At 38.0% G+C, this 20,577-nt stretch overlaps 1 protein-coding gene across 6 annotated transcripts in view; it reads left to right on the forward strand.

Moving 5' to 3' along the window:
• Positions 1-19,491, forward strand: part of NT5C2 (5'-nucleotidase, cytosolic II) — a 97,715-nt gene extending 78,224 nt beyond the window's left edge. For 4 of the 6 annotated variants that reach the window (XM_070363449.1, XM_070363448.1, XM_070363451.1 and 1 more), the window contains 16 exons: positions 2,802-2,919; positions 4,195-4,290; positions 4,631-4,654; positions 8,201-8,292; positions 8,426-8,483; positions 9,502-9,595; positions 10,191-10,244; positions 12,154-12,237; positions 13,241-13,282; positions 14,467-14,574; positions 14,839-14,905; positions 15,580-15,750; positions 16,956-17,007; positions 17,124-17,184; positions 17,335-17,511; positions 18,019-19,491. In XM_070363449.1, the coding sequence (XP_070219550.1) occupies positions 2,802-2,919; positions 4,195-4,290; positions 4,631-4,654; positions 8,201-8,292; positions 8,426-8,483; positions 9,502-9,595; positions 10,191-10,244; positions 12,154-12,237; positions 13,241-13,282; positions 14,467-14,574; positions 14,839-14,905; positions 15,580-15,750; positions 16,956-17,007; positions 17,124-17,184; positions 17,335-17,511; positions 18,019-18,252 (1,532 nt within the window). In that variant the 3' untranslated portion in view covers positions 18,253-19,491. Of the gene's footprint in view, positions 1-2,801; positions 2,920-4,194; positions 4,291-4,630; positions 4,655-8,200; positions 8,293-8,425; positions 8,484-8,686; positions 8,790-9,501; positions 9,596-10,190; positions 10,245-12,153; positions 12,238-13,240; positions 13,283-14,466; positions 14,575-14,838; positions 14,906-15,579; positions 15,751-16,955; positions 17,008-17,123; positions 17,185-17,334; positions 17,512-18,018 lie in introns of those variants that run through there. The other 2 variants (XM_070363450.1, XM_070363453.1) reach the window with 2 other exon arrangements.
• The last annotated feature ends 1,086 nt before the right edge of the window (positions 19,492-20,577 follow it).

Below are 20,577 nucleotides of genomic sequence, written 5' to 3' on the forward strand. Positions count from 1 at the left end.
AGTTCGTATTACTGAAATGATTATCCAGGAAGCTTATGAGAAAATGTCAATAGCTTGTAGGTCTTACTGATTAACATAGAGCTTAGTGAAATAGATAGTGTTGTCAGAGTGGAACTTGGACTCTCTTTGCTAAATCCATTCCCATCTGTGAGTAGAACCGTTTTTTTTTTGGACTAGTTGAAAGAAACTGGAGGGAGAGTAGTGTGTTTCAACACCCAAGCCTAAACTTCCATGGCCTGCGCAGTCTAGAAATTCATTTTTAACAGTGGCACTATATGCCACCATGAAAAGCTTTGGATGAGACTCAGGAAAACCTAAATTCTGGCTTCAGCTGATGTTTGTACTTGTCATGCAACTTTAAAAGCAATTGGGGAAAACACAGTGTATTTTTTGGAAGCATCCTAAACTCATTGAGAGAAAGGAAATTTGAAGTATTTACTTTAGTAGGTGGAATTTCTAGACAATCATTTGGAAGTTCTGCCTGGAATAAACACAGATGTGACAGGAGTATAGTGTTTAGTTTCTGCTATTCTGTTCATTATGGTGGCAAAATGGGAAATTGTGTTCTCTAGCCTCCCACATTTTTTTTCAGTAGAAATTCTCAATAAATTGATTTGGGTTTCAGTCCAAATTGCCTCATAGAAATAGATTTTAATGAATATTACTTATTCATCACTTCTCTAACTAAGGAAAATTGTTCATTTAGAGGTAATCAGTGGGGATGATTAACTTTTGTTTCTGTCTCTCATTCTTAAGGTATATCCAGCAAATTATCTTTATGAAAATTTAATAATTGAAAGCATTTTATATGGGCCAAATCCTATGAGAATAAGTGTCAGTGGATTATCCAAATGACTTTGCTATTCAGGAATTTTGTTCCATTAAATAAAATGTTGTTTGAAGTAAGTGGGGCTTTGATAGGATTGAGAAGTAATCTTTGTTTTGTGAAAATTTTGTTAAAATGAAATTTACTTTCAGTTGAGGCGGAAGCACGAGGGGTGAGATTTTATTTTATATTCTCAAAGTAATTCCAATTGACATCAATGGATACCATGCTTTCCTAGTTTTTATGATAATACACCAGCTCTGGTTCTGCTTGCATGTATATATACATAGCACTTCCTTTACAACAGTGTGCATCTTCGATGCCTGAGGATTTAAAAAGTTTTTTGTGGGAGGGATGGGTGAGGATGGCGCTGGAATTGAGAGGAGGAGAAAAATGCAGCCAGTTTTGAAAGTGTTAGCCAGAGTTAGCATTAGCATGAAATCATCATTCCACAGAAGAAATGACAGCTTCTTTTGGCATTTTTCTGGTGAGCTGAGGCTTAAGCATCTCCTAAAGGACCTTAAAATTTGTAGGCTTTTTAATATGACAAATGTTTATTGAAAGCTCACCTTGTTTTTAAAAATTTCAATTTAAAAAGGATAGATAAATATATTAACATATTGCAAGTTTTAAAGGTATAGAAGAAGGTACACGAAAGTCTTCTTTCCTCTCCTCTTAGCTGCTCAGCTCCCTTCTGGAGGCAACCAGTATTACCATTTTATGTATTTCCGGAAATATTCTAAAGGATTGTTTTCGGAAAGGGAAAGTTGAATCATACTCATTAAAATATTAGCTCTAACTTGGATAGGCAGACTAATTACAGTGAAGAGTCCATTTGAGCCATAGGCTATATGTTAATTGTAGATAGAAGAACTATAGTAATAGCTTCATTGTTATAAGACATAAGAATAGGATGTTTGGGGAGCTTTTTGGGCCTAATTTGGCAGTTAGCAAGATCACAGGTGTTTTTTATTTTTAAATTTTTAAAATGGCTTACCTGCTCCTAGAAAACTGATGGAAGAATGTCTACCTACATCTTTTATTTTGGAAGAAAGCTGTTTAAAGGAGCAACATTTTCTTTATACTGAACTGTGATGATTCTGAAAAGGTTTTTCATTATAGAAAACTTCAGACATACATTATATTTGAGAGAAACTCCCATATTCCTATTTTACTTCACCTATAAAAAACTCATTGTTCTCTAGCAGATAAGGAGTGTATATATATAACATTAATATATATTTTTATATATACATGCACATATTCATTCTTCCATAATCAGGTCTCATAAAATGAGTTATAATTCTTCAATGTCTGATTCCCAATTCATATTCAGACATCCCTGTCTTAGACATATCTTTTTTGGTTGTCTTAGCACTAATAATTTGTAAAATGCAATTTTGATGGCTATGACATTGTTAGGACTGATAAAGAAAACACGTAAGTCCTAACAAATAGAATTATGCTGGTTGGAGTTTAAGGCAACTCCTAAAACAGATAGTAATTCTAAAAATAGACTAGTCTTTTTTAAAAAATATAGTTTCAAAGGATTCCTATACCAGTCATGTACATCAGTGAGGACTTCAACTTATATAGACCTCTCTATCTAGTTTTATATTAATTACACTCCCATGGTTAATACCACAGCTGTGCGTATTACGTTCCCCGCCCCCCACCTTTAGATTGTGGGCATAAGAGAATAAAAAGGAAAAAATGATTGGATTAGGTTTCCTAAGAATGAAAAAACCTGAAATGCCGATAATTCATCTTGTTGCTGCTTCTCCTATCATAACATGACCTGTTTCCACGGACTAACAGTTCTGCGATTACTTGGGGCAGTACAAAACATGGAGTTTGAAGGAAAAGAAGAAAAATGGCAAATTAGTAGGAGAGAGGAATTGGGAAAGTAGAAATTCGCTCGTTTGCCTTCCATTTTAATTGGCTGTGTTTTAATGAGAACCTCCTCTTTGTGCAGTGTACAAGTCCCCGGAGTATGAGTCCCTTGGCTTTGAGCTTACTGTGGAGAGATTAGTTTCTATTGGCTATCCTCAGGAACTTCTCAGCTTTGCATATGACTCTACATTCCCTACCAGGTAATTTTTCAAGATTATTTTTGGATTAAAACCCATCATTTTGTCCCCCAAATTAATAATTCCAAATGTGTCCCTAACCAATGCCATCCCCCGGACAAACAAACAAAAAGATGCAACAAAACATCAAAAGGTCTTTGGGGCTTTTTGGTTGGTTTTCTGAAATTACCATGAACCTTTTATGTACACCATATCTTTTGTGTTCCTGATTGGAACTTTGAACTTAGTTCATTGCTGTTAAAGAAGGTCCATTTATGAGAAGGGCCTCCCTGGTGGCTCAGTGGTAAAGAATCCGCCTGCCAATGCGGGAGACTCAGGTACCATCCCTGGGTTGGGAACATCCCCTGTAGAAGGAAATGGCAATCCACTCAAGTATTCTTGCTTGGAAAATCTCATGAGCCCAGGAGCCTGGTGGGCTGCAGTCCATGGGGTTGCGAAAGAGTTGGACTCAATGTAGTAACTAAACAACAACAACAAATTTATGAGAAAAGGGATTATTAAAACTGATGGTCAGTAATTGCAGATGCTCCTCCCTTACGCTGTTGGAGTTTTGCTAATATATTTTGTTTTGCTAATAGCATGTTTCACTAATATATTTAACTTGGTAATCAGGAGCCTTATTGGCAGTTTGCATTCTGGATTTGATAAGAAAGATTTGAGGTTAAACTGAGGCTTATTTTGAGATGCCGTCATATATGTCCCATGTGTGCTTAGGTGCTTAGTCGTGTCTGACTCTTTGCAACCCCATGGACTGTAGCCCGCCAGGCTCACAGCATTTCTCACAAAAGTCCTGGGGCGAGATACGACGGACTGGACAGGTGGGCTTGGGAAGGATTCTTCACTTCTCACCGGGCAGCGGAACGCACTTCCGTCCGAGGGGAACCGCAGGCCACCTCAGGCGGTGCGAGAAATGTCTAATAGAGGGAAATAGAAGCCAGCTCAGTTGTCCAAGGGAATAAAAATAAGCTCTGTTTTAGAGCAGAACCAGCTGTATTCAGAGAAATTATTGTTTACACCTTGTTTGATTAAGCTCTCTCACACAAAACAGTTGTGATTATTCATCTGGACAGAGTTAAGTATTTGTTAGTTGCTCTGGGATTCGTTATTAAGATTTTATTCACTTACTTTACCCTCTAGGGTTGTATTTTTGGGTACATACTTGAGCCACCATAAAACTTGAATAAGATAAAGGTTGGTTTGTGGTGATTGAGTAAATACTACATTAGATCATTGCCTTTATTACTTTGTATGATTGGTGATATCTTCATTTTCACATAGGGGACTAGTATTTGATACACTGTATGGAAATCTTTTGAAAGTTGATGCCTATGGAAACCTCTTGGTCTGTGCACATGGATTTAACTTCATAAGGGGGTGAGTACAAAGAACCTTTAACCTCTTTCTAGTGTTTTTTTTTTTTTTTCTCTAGTGTTTTTATAGTCAAACAATATGAAGATGACATTATCTTCCCCAGTATAATATACTTTCTTATTTCCTCATTATTAAAGAGCAATTCCTTTACATAAGAATACTTATTTTTTTGACAGCTAGGACCCAAACTGATGTATAAATATAGTTACATTTTGTTTAAATTAAGTGCCTTCTAAAATTATATAGCATCCAACAAAGCTAATCTTGAAACTTGCCCAAAAAATTGTAGTGGCTTTGACTTATTTGAAATTCTAAGATTTTTATTTTCTCCTTTTTAATACAGTTCTCAGGTAGCTGCTCAAAAGAGGTATGTACATAAAGTGCTTTAAAAAATTTAAAACTACAGCAATGTAAATGAGTAAGATTTTTAATAGCTAATACATTAATTTTTAAATTCTAATATATACCTTCAGGTATTTGATCATGTGGTTAAATTTTTTAAACATGGGGTTAAAATGAATACAGAGTGGTACTATTTGAAACAAATAAGGATAAGTTTTATTTTCATAATTAGCATATTTCCACTATTCTTACTAATTTGGACTCTCCACCCTAGTAATAAACAGCAGATAAAATTTAGTGTCTAGTGTCGTTTGTGAAACATCTCAAATTTTTTCTTTGAAAATCACAATACCCCAGTTTGACAATTTCTGTAATTGTGGCTTTACAGTTATACATTTTCTCTACTATTATACCACTTAATTTACCATTGACACTATTAGGGTCAGAACAACTCTTAAAACCAATATGGGTTAAGTATCAGTCTATTATTTATTTTCAATAGCAAAGTAGTAAAAACCACACAGTCTACACTGAAATTTGTTAAATAAACAATGTCTTTTTGGTAAATACTTTTTTGTGATACGAGACACTAACTGAAACTGTGCCAGAGTCTCCTTTAAATCTGAGGTAACCATCATGCCCTGTTTGGAATTGAATCATCCGTTAAGTCTTCAGCTGGCATTATACAGGCTCAGTGATTTCCAGGTATACACTATGAGAACAGTATGAAATAAACATCCTACTTTGACACATCTGATTAGACCAGTAGTTATATCTACCTTTCTTTCACCATTTCTCTCTGAGGGATTTGTTCAAGTTCATGAATATCAAAAGGCAGGATTTAGAAGGTGAAGTGACTGCAGATAGTACTAGAAACCCAGACTCTTTTATGTATGGATATTGTCACTATAATGCAGAATCCCAATGATGATGAACCAAGGTTCTATTTATGAATTCCTGAAGAGGGATTTTTGTGTTATTGGGTGGGAGATAGAGAAGAAAAGAAAGAGAAGCAGTTCCATATGTTAGAATTACAATTAGATTTACTAACTCAAGATCTACAGACCTTTCTTCCCCCCAGAGAAGCCAATAAAATTTTCTTTGGAAATGTATTTAATATTGTTTCAGAAATAAATCATTTATGAGTTACATGCAGAATCATTCAAACAGTACTTAGCACTGTACAGTCTTTAGAAAGCCCATGGAGAAGGCCAGAATGAAGATGGAGGGAAGCGGAGATAATTATTGAAATACAGTGGTAAACAAAGTTGGAAGAAAAATTATGGCTCCACCAAACATCACCTTACATGCCTTGCCTGTGAGTTGGAACCTCTTTTCAGGCAATAGTAAAATAAAGGCTTTTAAAGTTTTAGGTTAGGATAATGTTGAGGTCAAATCTTTATTCTGTGGGTCACAGATAGTTAGCAATACTGAACTCTGTTTTCTTCCTAACTCTAAGTCTAGCATCCCTTCTTTTATAATATATTACCTCTCCGTGAGTCAGTTTTCATTTTAAAGGTATACTAGCATAACTTGACACTTAAACAAAATGTAATTGCTAACTGTATTTATAAGTCAGTTTGGGTTCTAATTGCCTAATGATTAAGTTTCCTATGTAAAGGAATTACTCTTAAATGATGAAGGGAATAGGGAAAGATATTTAAGAGGACAATGTCATCTTACCTAACCTAACTGAGGAAAGTATATCATTACTATTCCTTTCTGCTTTAATTTTCATTACAGAAAATCTTGGAAGGCTAGAAGATACGATATTCCACAAAGTTATTCTTCATTGGGAACTCTTACTTCAGAATGCTGACTAGGACAGGGAACCAATGTGATTTTATATTCCTAAGTAGAGTGTATGACATTTGTAGTTAACAAACATTACCCAAGTTATCCTGAGTATGAAATTTAAATTTGATGTCCTTTATTTAAATTGGTTAATCTTCATATATTCATTGTGAGGACTGTGCATTTTTATATTTTCGTTTTTCTCCTTTTTGTTTTCTCTGTAATAATTAGTACTATCCCCTTCCTCTTCTTGCAGTGTTTTATTTCACTCTTTAAGGTTCTCATGCATCTTTAACAATTTCTGTTTGTTTCACTGGCTTTTTCTTTTAAACTCTGAATGTTCGCTGTGGCCCTCGACACAGTCTTCTCTTTTTTCTCTACACTCAGGTGGCCTCTTCTGCTCTAATAGTCCACCTGACTGCACCTGTTAACCTGTGTGTAGATGATCACAGCAACCTCTCAAATTTGAATCTCTGTTTTAAGTTCTTGACCTTTGTTTCTAATTGCCTATAAAAATGTTTACTTCCAGATTAACATATCCAAAATAAAACTCCTCTTGTATTTTATCTAGTTTTTATGTTTCAGTTAATGTTACCACCACCCTCTCAGAGACACCTTAGTGTAAGAATTATCATCTTTGGCCCTGTGTCCCTCGTCTACCACATCTGTTCAGTTGCCTGTTCTTTGTACCTTGGCAGTCCCTCTTGAGTAATTCTTCTCTTTAGTTTCCTTTGCGCCCACTCTAGGATGTGCCCATGCCCCTCATGCTTTCAGCTGGCCTCCTGCAGGAACCCCTAACTGGTTTCCCAGGCCTCTGTGTCTGTGTCAGTTAGTTCTTCAGTTCAGCCGCTCAGTCATGTGCGACTCTTTGCAACCCCATGGACTGGGGTTAGTTCTTGCTGTATAATAAATGACTTCAAAACTTAGTGGCTTAAACTAGCAGCCATTTGATTTAGGTCAAAATTCTGAATGGCCTCATGCACATGTCTGACAGTGAGCAGCCTGTTGGCAGGGGCACCTCATTTCTGCATGGGGCCTTTGATTCTCCAGCAGGAGTACACTGGCTCTAATGCACAAGTGTTTTCCAAGTCTTCTTGGATCCCGTTTTCTGTTACTCAAGCCTGTATTCAAGGATAGAGAGAGAGACTGTGCCTCTTAATTGGAGAAACTGCAAAGTCACACTACTAAGGGATAGGAAAGATTTGTAGCCGTTTTTTGCAACACATCACATTTCTTTTTCCATTTTATCCTAATACTCCTACTAATTTAATACTTTTATAATTTAGCTCAGGTGAAAAATGTATAAAAACAATAGCATGATTGCCTCAATTCATCTTTCTAGCTTTATTTTTCTGTTCCCCTTTCTCCACTTGAATCTGACTAGTTTCTGGATTGGGCTGTTTAGGTTTTAAGGATCAGCTCATATGCCATGACTTTCATGGATTCTTCCTAGGTTTTCCTCTCTGCATTCCGTTTTCTCTACCCATTAAGTTGAAATGGTCTGTCTCCCCTTCCTCTTTTTTCTCATAGCTCTTTGCACCTTTCTTGCGGCAGTTCTGTTTTGGACCTGTACAGTTGTCTGTGTGTGCGACTCCCTCCCTTAGCCAGACTGAGAATGTTTTAGGGGCTGAAACAGTGAGTGAGCCTCTTCATTTTCAGAGTTTCCCATGTGTTTTATTTGGAACCCCACCTTGCATATAGCCACCAAAATATTTGAATTAATTTTGGAATGAGTTATATTATTTTTGAATGTCAGTTAATTTTTTTTTTCTTTCAGACCAGAAACTAGAGAGCAGTATCCAAATAAATTTATTCAACGAGATGACACTGAAAGATTTTACATTCTGAACACACTATTCAACCTACCAGGTAGATTCATTCTATGCTTACATATACTGATGTCTCCCCTTCTTTCCATGATCATTTGTCTTTGCTCAAGGGAGATAAACAGATTTTAATTATCTCACTTATAGCTTATGAATATCTATTCTTCATTTTTCAGAGACCTACCTGTTGGCCTGCCTAGTAGATTTTTTTACTAATTGTCCCAGATATACCAGGTATGTGTGTACTATAATTTTCTTTTTCCAATTGATTTTTTAAAATTAATGTACAGGGTTTTAGAGAACTGGCCATTGTAGGTCTTTTCTGCTTTTCTGAAGTGAATTTAGTGCTAGTGAGAGATGCTACATTGCCAGCCTGAGAGATGGGACAGCACCAGCAGCTCCATGCAGGCTCTCACCTCCCACACGGCCCTCTCCTTGCCAGTGTGCTGCAGCCATGTTTGGAAGGGACCACTTCTGATTGGCTTCTCCTGGGAATGAAGACGGCCAGCAGAGGTGCTAATTGTGACAACTGAGTGGGAGGTTTGTGTGATGATTATCTGTCCAAGCAGAATTGCACTAAAACCCCCCAACTCATTTCACAGCAGCTACCCAGGAGCCATTCAGGGGTAGTAATTTCGTTTCATTCCCAGGCCCAGCAATATTTGATTGAGGAAGATACTATTTATCCTCCCTGAAGTAAAAATGTGCTTAAGTCTTGAAAAAGATTTCCTTTCCTTTCTAGGGGGAATTGTAAGTTTGGCCATATGTGCCAGAGTTTGCTAACTTCTTATCCTCTTTAGGCCTTACCCACTTCAAGGCACTACATTTGGTTGAGCACTAAGTCACTAAGATATATAAAAAATAGACAATACCTTAGTACCTAGAAACAGTGTCAAGAAAGTCAGGGTGGAGAGAACCTAAATTACCAATTTTAATTTGTTTCTTTGATGGGAACCTGTTTCTTACAAGTGATGAATAAAACAACCTGTTATTTTTGGAACACTAGCCTTTTAGCCTCCATCATACTCTTCTACCATTTTGTATCTGTTCACAGTTACTATATTCCATTGAACACTATAGTCATCTCTGATGGTCAGAATGGATTTTCATTAGGGAGTGATTATTTTCTGAATTAGCCACACAGCCTTTATTATGTGACAAAGGAACCTTTGGGTCCCCTGGGCAGTGTTTGGTATTCCCTTTATTTACCCTCCTTTGGATTCCCTGTCATGTTCTTTTCATCTTTCTGTAGCTGTGAAACAGGATTTAAAGATGGGGACCTCTTCATGTCTTACCGGAGTATGTTCCAGGATGTAAGAGACGCAGTTGACTGGGTTCATTACAAGGTACCTAGGAGCTGCTTCTTTACCTGCTTACTGCCTGGCATGTGTCTTTTATGCTCTGACATTAACTTTCCAAGTGCAAACAGAGCAGAGTTTTTCACCTGTTAAAAAAGGGGGATTTGCCTCTAGTGATAGCTCTCTAGAGTACTTTTGTCCTTGTCTTTGGCTGGCTGGCTTACAGAGGTAATGCTGGTCTTTCCTCAGTGGTGGTGCTTGGCTTCTAGATCTTATTTCAGTTTGCATTTTCCAGACTTACTAGAAGAGATTTTAATGTTAGGGTTATACTTGACATATCCTTTCAGGATGATTATGGTCCATTTGTTTTTTCCAAATACCTCCCGCTTGGCTGATAACATTAACTGATTAATAATATGTTTACATTTATTATAAATTGTGCTGAATTAAATATGAAATTCCTTTTGATTTATATTTTAAATACACTTTGGAGGCAGAGTTGCAGCAAATCACATCTGCCATTTTAATTTTAGAAATATTTAAGAAGTGCATTTAAGCTAGTAGTAGACACAGTTTTTATAATAAACTTAAAAATTGATTTTGTTCTTTTCTTGCTTGCTTTTTTTTTCCTTTCTTTCTCTAGGGTTCCCTTAAGGAAAAGACAGTTGAAAATCTTGAGAAATATGTAGTCAAAGATGTAAGTAGTAAAGGGAAAAGTAGATCTGCATGATAGTTTCCTTTACCTATTAGGGAAATTAACAAGCTTATTTATAATGAAATGGACAAAAGAAGATATTTCTTTGTCTTGGCAGTTTAACACATGCCAAGTATAATCACCAAGTATTCTCAGGTGGAGCATGGGGTTTGTTTTTCCTATTTTTTTATTAGGAAAAGAGGACCAGTATTTCATTTATCCTTTTAGCTCGAATTATAGTAATAGCAGCTAGAGTGGTTAATGTGTACACATCACTGTGCTAAGTGTTTACATTCATTATCCCATTTAACCTTCCATAAAACCCTGAGTTAGTTTTTCTTACCTCCTGTTTCGAGATGAAGAAACTGGGGACTCAGGATTAAGTAATTTGCCCAAGTTCATACAGTTAGTAAGTAGAAAGCCAAAAGTCACACCTTAGTGTACTCTGAATCATAACCATGGCGCTAGATCATCTAAAAAAAATATACATGTGTGACTGTTATTTAAATTGTCTTTAACCTATCAACTGGGAATAATGAGGAAAGCTTTAAAATACTTCAAAAGACATTAGTGGTAAACATAATAAAAATTGTAAATGTCTATAGTTAATAGCATTGTGTCAATTTCTTAGTTTTGATCATTGTAGTGGGGTTAAGATTAAGGGAAGCTGGATGACGAATACATGGGAACCCTCTGTACTATTTTTACAACTTTTCTGTTAAGTCTGAAATTATTTCAAAATAAAAAATACACAAACACACACACACAGCACTGAGATGAGATAACTTCTTCCTTTCTTACGGAGTAATAGTAGTAAATACAATTATTTCCTCAAAGTTCTTTGGTAAAGATGTCTTATTTTCAGACTTTGTACCTCCTATTTCCCATCCACTCCCACATCCATGATTGTTTCAAGAAAGAACACTGAGGGGTTCAGGAGAGGTACAAGAGGATTTGAGTGAAGGAACCTATTTACTGTGAGAGAAGGAAAGGCTGTTTTCTTTCTGGTCACATCAGGAGTCAGAATTTCTTCATGGAGCTGCAGATGAGTCTGGGTACTTGCAAGTTGCATTCTATACACATCATGCCATTTCTGCAAGGTGTTTCATAAAATGAAAGTGTACATACTGAGACCATAGCTGATGCTCTCCATAGAGTACTTAGCTGATTTTTTTTAATTGGCTTCTCCTAATCTATAACACACTTAATTTACTTACTTTAAGAGATTACAAGGTAATTTAAACTCTTTCCTGAGACAGACATAAAGAGGAAGTTAGAGTTATGTTTTTAATAGGCATATAATTATATATTTTATATATGTCTATTATATACACCATATATATTCTACATATATAATAATTCAACATGTGGTCTTCTAAATGCAAAATTCTGAAACCAACCAACTGTCCCTTAAAGAGCATCACCTGTTCCTGTTTCCGTAGACAAAAAAAAAAAAAAAAAAGTCCAGTATCTGACCACTCCACAGTGTAGGTGAATATATATATATATTTTCACTCTCACAGGAACCATATATATATATATATTTGGTGATACATTTCAGTATAAACTGTGTGTTGAATTTTGAATCTTTTCCTGGCCTAGTGATATGCCCTCTCCTGAGATGCTGGGCAGCAGCAGGGAGCCATAGCTCCTAATCAGCTAAGAGGTCACAAGGGTAAACAACTGGAACATCCATTCTGCTTTTCACTCTAAGTACAGTGTTCTAGAAGTTACAGTAGACTTTGTGTTAGATGATTTTGCCCAACTGTAGGGTAATGTATGTTCTCAGCACATTTTAGGTAGACGAGGCTCGCTGCCATGTTCAGTGTATTATCGGGACATAACCCCATCACATGCGGAAGATCTGTGTTTGTGTTTTACTGTTTTGCTCATCATCATAATTACATTTCAGGGAAAACTGCCTTTGCTTCTGAGCCGGATGAAGGAAGTAGGAAAAGTATTTCTTGCCACCAACAGTGACTATAAATATACAGATGTAAGTGCTTAATATATTTGTTTCTTTATACAAAGGAATTATTTTGGACTAAAGAACTGTGACTATAATGAAGAAGGTAGTTTATTAAGTGAGAGTAGTTTTTTGCCATTTCATTTTGAAAACAGAATGAAAAAAGCAAAAATAAATGGCACACATCATAGTGGTTCTCAAATTTTTATGAACGTTTCTTTTGACAATTTTCCCTGATTACAATTTGCTACTTAAAGGTTTTCATTTTGAGGTTATTTAAAACATTTGTGCTGATTAAAATGTCTTCTGTGTCTTCATGTGTCATTCTACAACTTGAAAAGTTACACCCTTTATTACATGTGTACATACGTTCCCTCCCTGCCGTTGGGAGCCAGACAGCAATAAATGGTAAAAAGATGTTTTGACTCTTAGCCATCAGAATTTACTACCTCTTAAAATTTTTGCCATGATTAAAGCATATAGAAAAGCTGATTTAATTCCTTAACCTCATGTTACTTTTGCTAAGCTGGTTACAAGTTCATAGTCCTAGCAAGCTTAGTGCTCGCTAACCCTCTTTATGTAAAATGCTGATTTAGAAATCTGGTGATTTGGAGTAAGTTGGCTTGATTGTCCTGGGAACAGTAGCAAGAGGGCCACAGTGTGTTATTTCCATGTGAGTCATCAGTTTTCTGTACACCCTTATCTCAGATACCCCTTACCTCCAAATACATGTTCCGGTCCACTTGGAGAACTTGATAGGAATATGTGGATGAATCTGTATAAAAATATCTCCTAGAGGAACCCTGTGTTCTACTGAGAATGTCAGAAGGCTTGCATTTGTTTGCTGTGATGAAGCATTAATTTCTAGCTTCAACTCCCATGATTTCATAAACTTTAGAGGAAACAAGAATGTAACAAAGCTTGTATTGAAAAAGACACGTCTTATTAAAAGCTTGTGTGTGCTTTACTTAGGTGTCCTATATCTCTTGCAGAAGTAGTAAATGGATCTTATGTTGGATTTTCTTTTTTCCAGAAAATTATGACTTACCTGTTTGATTTCCCACATGGCCCCAAGGTACTCTCTGTAATATAACAGACTGTTGGTTTAGTAATAATGAATGCATTTAATATTCTGGAATACTGAGCATAAGGAATTGGTCAGGAGCCATCCAGAAAACTTCATTAATATTAGAAGTAATGCAGGAGCTAGTATAATTTAAGGTTGCTAGCAACTTGAAAACTTGGTAGACAGAAATAAGAGATTCGTGTGGTATTTAGTAGGATGGGATCAGAATTTTATGCCCAGGAATTATACAGAATTGCTAAATTTGTGTGGCAAAAAGGAATTTTCAGGTTGAAGGAGATAATCTTATTAAAAGAAAGAGAAAATGTATATATTCTTAGCAACTTCTATATTCTGCTGTTAGTAATTGCTGAGATGTGTGTCAAAAGAACAGCTAACTTTGATACTTAGCAGAGAAGTCTTCTCTTCATTCCTTCTGTATGGCCATACTTAGATTTAATGAATACTAATCACAATTTAGGGGCCTTCCCTGGTGGCTCAAATGGTAAAGAATCTGCCTGCGATGCAAGAGACCCAGGTTTAGTCACTAGGTTTCTAGTCACTAGGCTTCTCTGAATAAATGTTCGTTAATGACTTTTGAGATCACCCAGAAGCACAGTATTTAGTGCTCTTTGTCTTGACCTTAAAAGATTAAAAGCCATGGTTCCAGTTCAGGATAAAGTAATGTTAATGGGCATACCTTCCACATTCGTGCTGATTAGCCTGCAGTATGAGCCAAAGACCAGTGTGTACCTGGAACCACCATTCTGAAAGCATAACCCATAAAATTTGCTAATAATAGTTCTGTGTTAGCTGTATACTTCAGTTCTGATGCTAAACTGCCTTTTTCTTAGTCCACCTCTTACATATTTGTCTTTTTGCATCTCTCCTTAGCCTCTTTGAGCCTCTTAAGCCCATTTTTAGAGTATGAGCACACTCTGTCATACATTAAATTGCTTGAAATAAATTAATAAGTAGGTGAAACAATTTAAAATCAGATTATTAGAGTCATTGTTTATATTTTCACTTTGCCTGCTCTCAAGAGGATGTGGCTTATAAGCCACAGTATGCTTTTAATAGTGGCGTTTTCTGGTTTACTTAGTGTTTATATGTTGCTTTCATCCGACTTGAGATGCAACAGTAGCGCTTTTAGATTAGGAGTGACGTTTCAGCTTTTGCTGTTTCTTCCTTATCAGCCTGGGAGCTCTCATCGGCCGTGGCAGTCCTACTTTGACCTGATCTTGGTGGACGCACGGAAACCACTGTTCTTCGGAGAAGGCACAGTACTGCGTCAGGTGGATACTGTAAGTTGAGAGGATGGCCTGTCCACGAGCGGTTATCCTTCATGTTCTTCCTTCCCCCACTCCTATTCTTCCCCCAGGAAACAGGTATTTTTAACTTACTAGCTTTATCTCCTCTTTTGAAGTTAGAGTTTTGGTCTCAATTAATACAGCTGAATAATTCAAATGAATATAATTCAAAAGTGACATTCATTTGGCAGCCTAGCCAAGTAGCATTTTTGGTGGAGATCGTGATAGCTTTACAAAATCCAATTTCTTTTCTCACAGAAAACTGGCAAGCTGAAAATTGGTACCTACACGGGCCCCTTACAGCATGGCATCGTCTACTCTGGGGGTGAGTCACGCACTTTCCTTTATGTAAGTCTGTGCTTGAATCTCACTGTGAAAGCTTTGGTGTCCTCCTGACACCATGCTACTGATGTTCTTTAGTATTCTAAAGATAGCGTCTCCTGAAGGTAAACACTTCAGTCATCTACTAAAGAGTTGGGAGGATGGGTTTGAGAAGTCAGCATGTCCTAATTTGATTTTCACTAAAAGGACCAGTTTTTCCTGTCCTCCTCCTCTGCACATTAGAGGCATTTTCTCAGTGTTGGAATCATGTGGGTGGTTCCCAAGGCCTCAAGGGGGTTTTAGGAGTCCCTGCAGACATAGATGCATATTTTATTGGAATGAGAAGCAATTGAACAAAGCCACCCTACTGGCAGACCTGTGAGGAGAAATAGTAGTGGTACTTTGGAGGGTTATGGTCCCTCAAGCTGAGACGTGGTTTTATTGCTCTTGGATTTGGGGATTGAGAGCTCTGGTCAGCACAGTGGAGCTAAAGGCCTTGTCATAGAGGCAGTAAAAAGAATGATGAAAAAAACAATGGTGAGTCTTTGTCTTAAGAAAGGTGAGCCCTTTTTCCAGTCTATTCCTCACATACTTAAAAGAATAAAATTAATCTATATACTATTTAATGGTTACGGTACTTGGAATGCTGGTTTTTATTTTCTCATTGCATTGTTTCAGGTTCATCTGATACAGTTTGTGATCTGTTGGGAGCCAAGGGCAAAGATATTTTGTATATTGGAGATCACATTTTTGGGGACATTTTAAAATCAAAGAAACGGCAAGGGTGGCGAACTTTCTTGGTGATTCCTGAACTCGCACAGGAACTGCATGTCTGGACCGATAAGAGTTGTAAGGAACCAGTATTCTTACTTTATAAGTCTCTTCTATTGCTAGTTTATATCTTGACGGCTAGCTGTGAATCAGTCCTCTTTGATGAACCATTACTTTGTATGCAGGGAGTCAGAGGAGGTCAGAGGCGGGTCCTAATATTTAAGCACCTCTTTCTCATATAGCCACATACTCCACACAGGTCCAGAATTTGGAGAGATTATCTTGTTTCCCCTTTTTCTTGAATTCTTTTAAAATACAGAATGTTACTGCTCTGAAAACTCAGCCTGCCTCAGGTAGTAACCCTGGCTCTACCACTTAATATCTTCATGCCCTTAGGCAGATGCTGAGACACCCTGTGCCTTAGTATCCTCAGATGTGAAAATGCAGATAATACCTACTATCATAAAGTTGCTGAGATTTAACTGAGACTGTGTTTATAAAGGAGATAGAAGTAACAACCTTTCTCAACTGAGGCTCCTTGTTTGAACCTCAAAACAAAGATGATTTGATATGACTCTCAGTTCTCCCACAGATAGTAGATCAAGAATATTTGTTATATAAGTGGATGCATCACTGCTTAATTCTCTTTGGGGAACCCAGGCTGAGAAAGGCTGGAATGCTTACAACATATTTGGCTGTTGCTACTGCTTGTAGTTCTTGGTGGGACTTTGTGGCTAGCCATGGCAACCCACTCCAGTATTCTTGCCTGGAAAATCCCATGAACAGAGGAGCCTGGCAGGCTCCATGGGGTCACAAAGATTCGGACACAACTGAGCGACTAACACTTTCCCTTTCTTTTCAGCTTTCTACCTATGGAACCTCAGAAATTTAGTTGATCTGGTTCTGTTTTCTGAACTTGTGACTCATTTTCTTACCCAAAAGTGAAACTGTTAACACTTGCTTTGCTGACATACCCAAAATGGGGTATGAATTGGCACTTCCTAAGCTCAGAATCAGCATCCAGTTGGGAAAGTTGTATAGTTAGTGGTTTTGAGGAGGAGGAAGGGCAGTTAAAGAGGAAATTCTGGTGTCATCTGCTGCCAGATTCCAAGCAGTGTTAATAATGGGTTTTCCTGAAGGTGAGGCAAGTCATTTTATACATTCACCTACAGCTTTACTCTTCAGCCATATCTGAAACCTTTTAATTTAGTTTTTAGTAATAGTTAAAAACTACATGGTTTTTGATTTACTTAAAACATTTTCCTTTTTCTTCCAAACTTTAGCACTTTTCGAAGAGCTTCAGAGCTTGGATATTTTCTTGGCTGAACTCTACAAGTAAGTTTCCTCGTATCAAAAATTTCTTCCCTAAAAACCATCTACCTCTTCAGGAGTCACCTAGATATATGAGACATCCTTTCTAGAGATTTTCACTGGATTTTTCTTGTCTCCAGGCACCTTGACAGCAGCAGCAATGAGCGCCCAGATATCAGCTCCATCCAAAGACGTATTAAGGTATCCACCAAATGGGATTTGGGAGAAAATTTGGACAATAAACTTGAAGTGATTTCTGTATTTCTGATTTTATACAGGCAGTGGCACATAGCCAGTGTTCAGTAAACGTCTGCTGAACGAGCTGAGCGTTAACCTTGTTTTCTGTTTTAGAAAGTAACTCACGACATGGACATGTGCTATGGGATGATGGGGAGCCTGTTCCGCAGTGGCTCCCGGCAGACCCTTTTTGCCAGTCAGGTGATGCGCTATGCTGATCTCTACGCAGCATCTTTCATCAACCTGCTGTACTACCCATTCAGCTACCTCTTCAGAGCGGCCCACGTCTTGGTGAGTTAATACAGCCCAAGGCCACTATTTACAGTTAAGATACCCTGTTAAGGCAAGTTCTGCAGTTAGCTATCTGCATGACACAGGAAAGTTTAGATCATTTCTTTCTAATGTGCAGAGCCCATGGCCAGCCTACATGGTTGCACAAAAAGGAGTCTGAGAAAGATCAATCAAGATAGAATGTTACAGAGTTTAACTTTGACACTATTAGATTTAGAAGTTGTTTGAATGGTGAAGGCTTTCCTCTATTTAGTACTAAATGAGAGACGTGTAATTTTATATTCCTATATTCTGTTAATAATACTCATCTAGATTTCAACACTTTTTAGCTGTGAAATAGTAATTTCTCTCCCATCTTACCAGTTTTAGACTAGAGCATCTGATCTGGGCACAGTTCTGAGGGCTTGGGAGTTTCTGTGCGGCCATCTAACACAGGCAGAGGGCTTAGGACCTGGGAGACAGCTGTGTCTATTCCACCTGCTTTCTGAACTTCTGGCTTTGTTGTAGATGCCTCATGAGTCAACAGTGGAACACACACATGTAGATATCAATGAGATGGAGTCCCCTCTCGCCACCCGGAACCGCACATCAGTGGATTTCAAAGATACCGACTACAAGCGGCACCAACTGACACGGTCGATTAGTGAGATTAAGCCCCCCAACCTCTTCCCACTGGCCCCCCAGGAAATTACACACTGCCATGACGAAGATGATGATGAGGAGGAAGAAGAGGAGGAGTGAGGAGGAAGATGCTGAGCACTCATTACACAAGTTCTGGCAGGACTCACAGGAGCAAAGGATGTCCCTGTGTGGGTCCTAGTGGGGGGTGGGGGGGCTCCATCAAAGGTACATCTGGAAAGTTTCTGAAGGCTAAAATATTCTAATCATAGGGAGATACTTGTTTTAGTTCTGTGTGTCTGCACTCTTTGCAGACGGTTCAAAATTGGAGTCTGTATTGGAGGAAAGTAAGGGTAAAGCTGGGCTGAACTGCATGCAACTGGCTCCATCGTGGCTTTGTGACGCGGTTTCCTTGTCTTGTTTCATCATCGGTGTGTGGTGGTGTATTATCCAGATACACTAAGGGTGGCAAAGGGTCTCAGAGTGGAGCAAGGACGCCCGTGGGAAGATGCGATCCAAACATGTGATGGTACAAATTGTGCTCTTACTCCGAAATCCCATCTTTTTCAGCATTGCATAAGTATTGTATATCAGTGGAGAAATATATTATTTCCATTATCAAATGTAGTCTTCTGTTAAGGTCAGGGTTTCTTTACAAGCTTTCAGGTGTTTTCCATGACTCTGGTAAGGCTGCTGTCAGTGGCTTTGCAGGAGTGTTCTCTACTTGCTGTAGGCCTGGTCTGGAATGGACTGTAGTGCTTGCATTTTGAGGCAAAAGTCTTCATCCACATCAACAGTATTTAGATTGATAGCAAAAAGTGAAAAAAAAAATTGTTTTTTTTCCCCCCCAAAATGGTCTTTTTCCCATCTGAGGTAAATCTGTGGAAAGAATTTAGCTGAAAGAGGACAAAGGAGCAAGCCACCCGAAAAGAACAGAGCCTCCTTCTTTACCATAAGTGAGTAAAATTCATTAATGTGGGCCATACAGGTAGTTCATGCCACCCCATTCCAGCCTTCTCTATCCTCTTTGTCTTTTAAACTCAAGCATTAGAGGGTGGGAAGAGGGCTTTTTTGTGAGTCAGAACCATTTACAAAAACAGAGGGCACAATCAGTGCGAATAAATTCACTTCAGACTCCCAAGTGAAATCACTTCTTGTTGCTTGGAACAAGAATGGCTCATTACTGTACACTTTAAGGTATTACAACTGCCTCTTCAGAACAGTGAACCTTGTTACAACATTTTCCACAGTGGTGTAGATGCTCACTTTAACCTTCATATGTTTCTTCCATTCTTACTGTTATTTGTCAACACGGGATGGTAGATTAGCTGCTCTAGAATCAATAAAGTATAATATTTCTAATACTGACTTTGAGCCCTTCCTTAGCACAACTATAGACTGCTAGTTCAGGTGGGTTTAGGTTTGACTGCTAAGTTGCTTCAGTCGTGTCCGACTCTGTGCGACCCCATAGACGGCAGCCCACCAGGCTCCCCCGTCCCTGGGATTCTCCAGGCAAGAACACTGGAGTGGGTTGCCATTTCCTTCTCCAATGCATGAAAGTGAAAAGTGAAAGTGAAGTGGCTCAGTCGTGTCCGACTCCTAGAGACCCCATGGACTGCAGCCCACCAGGCTCCTCCGCCCATGGGATTTTCCAGGCAAGAGTACTGGAGTGAGGTGCCATCGCCTTCTCTGTAGGTTTGACTAAGTGATATCAATTTGACTTTCTCTTAAAGGAAACATAGTCTAGTATGATTAATGACCAAATTTATAGCACTTAAATGGGCCTGAGTTTTTAATGAAACTATTTTGGTACATGACTATAACGTGGGGCTTTTTTCCGAAAGTCATTTTATAGGTGGGGAACACAGCTCAGTAACTTAGCCAAGGCCATATTACTTCACCACTTTCGATATATATGGCTTTACATCGTCACATCAAGGCATGTACATCTGTTATCTATTAGGAATTGAATGCCGCTTTTAAAGTATTAGGTTGGAAATGCTATTGCAGATAGCAATTACATACTGCTCCTGTTTTAAATGGTAGCAAATGTGGTCACCCCAGATATTAATTATTCTCATTCAAGATGAAGATGTTGCTCAATATGACAATGTCTTTAGTGATCCCAAAGCTAGATAGTATCTGGCTGACTTAGTACCTTTAAATATTCTCCCTGTTAGAGTAAGGACCAACAAGCTCACGTTGCTTTAAGCTGCCACCCATTTTGTATCATTTTATTCACATAAGATCTTACCTAAGAATTTCTTTTCAGCGAGATGAGTCTCTGGTAGTGGGTCCAAAGACTGAGAAGTGAAAAGCACACTCCTGAAATAAGAATTCCACTATTGGTCACAGCTTGCTTCAGGACCACCAAAATATATTTTAAAGACCCAGGATTCCATGAGTCTGAGACCCAGAGCAGAGCTGTTGTCTCTCTGCATATTATTC

The sequence above is a fragment of the Bos mutus genome, chromosome 26 (genome assembly GCF_027580195.1).
Source record: "Bos mutus isolate GX-2022 chromosome 26, NWIPB_WYAK_1.1, whole genome shotgun sequence".
NCBI classification, from domain to species: Eukaryota; Metazoa; Chordata; class Mammalia; order Artiodactyla; family Bovidae; genus Bos; species Bos mutus.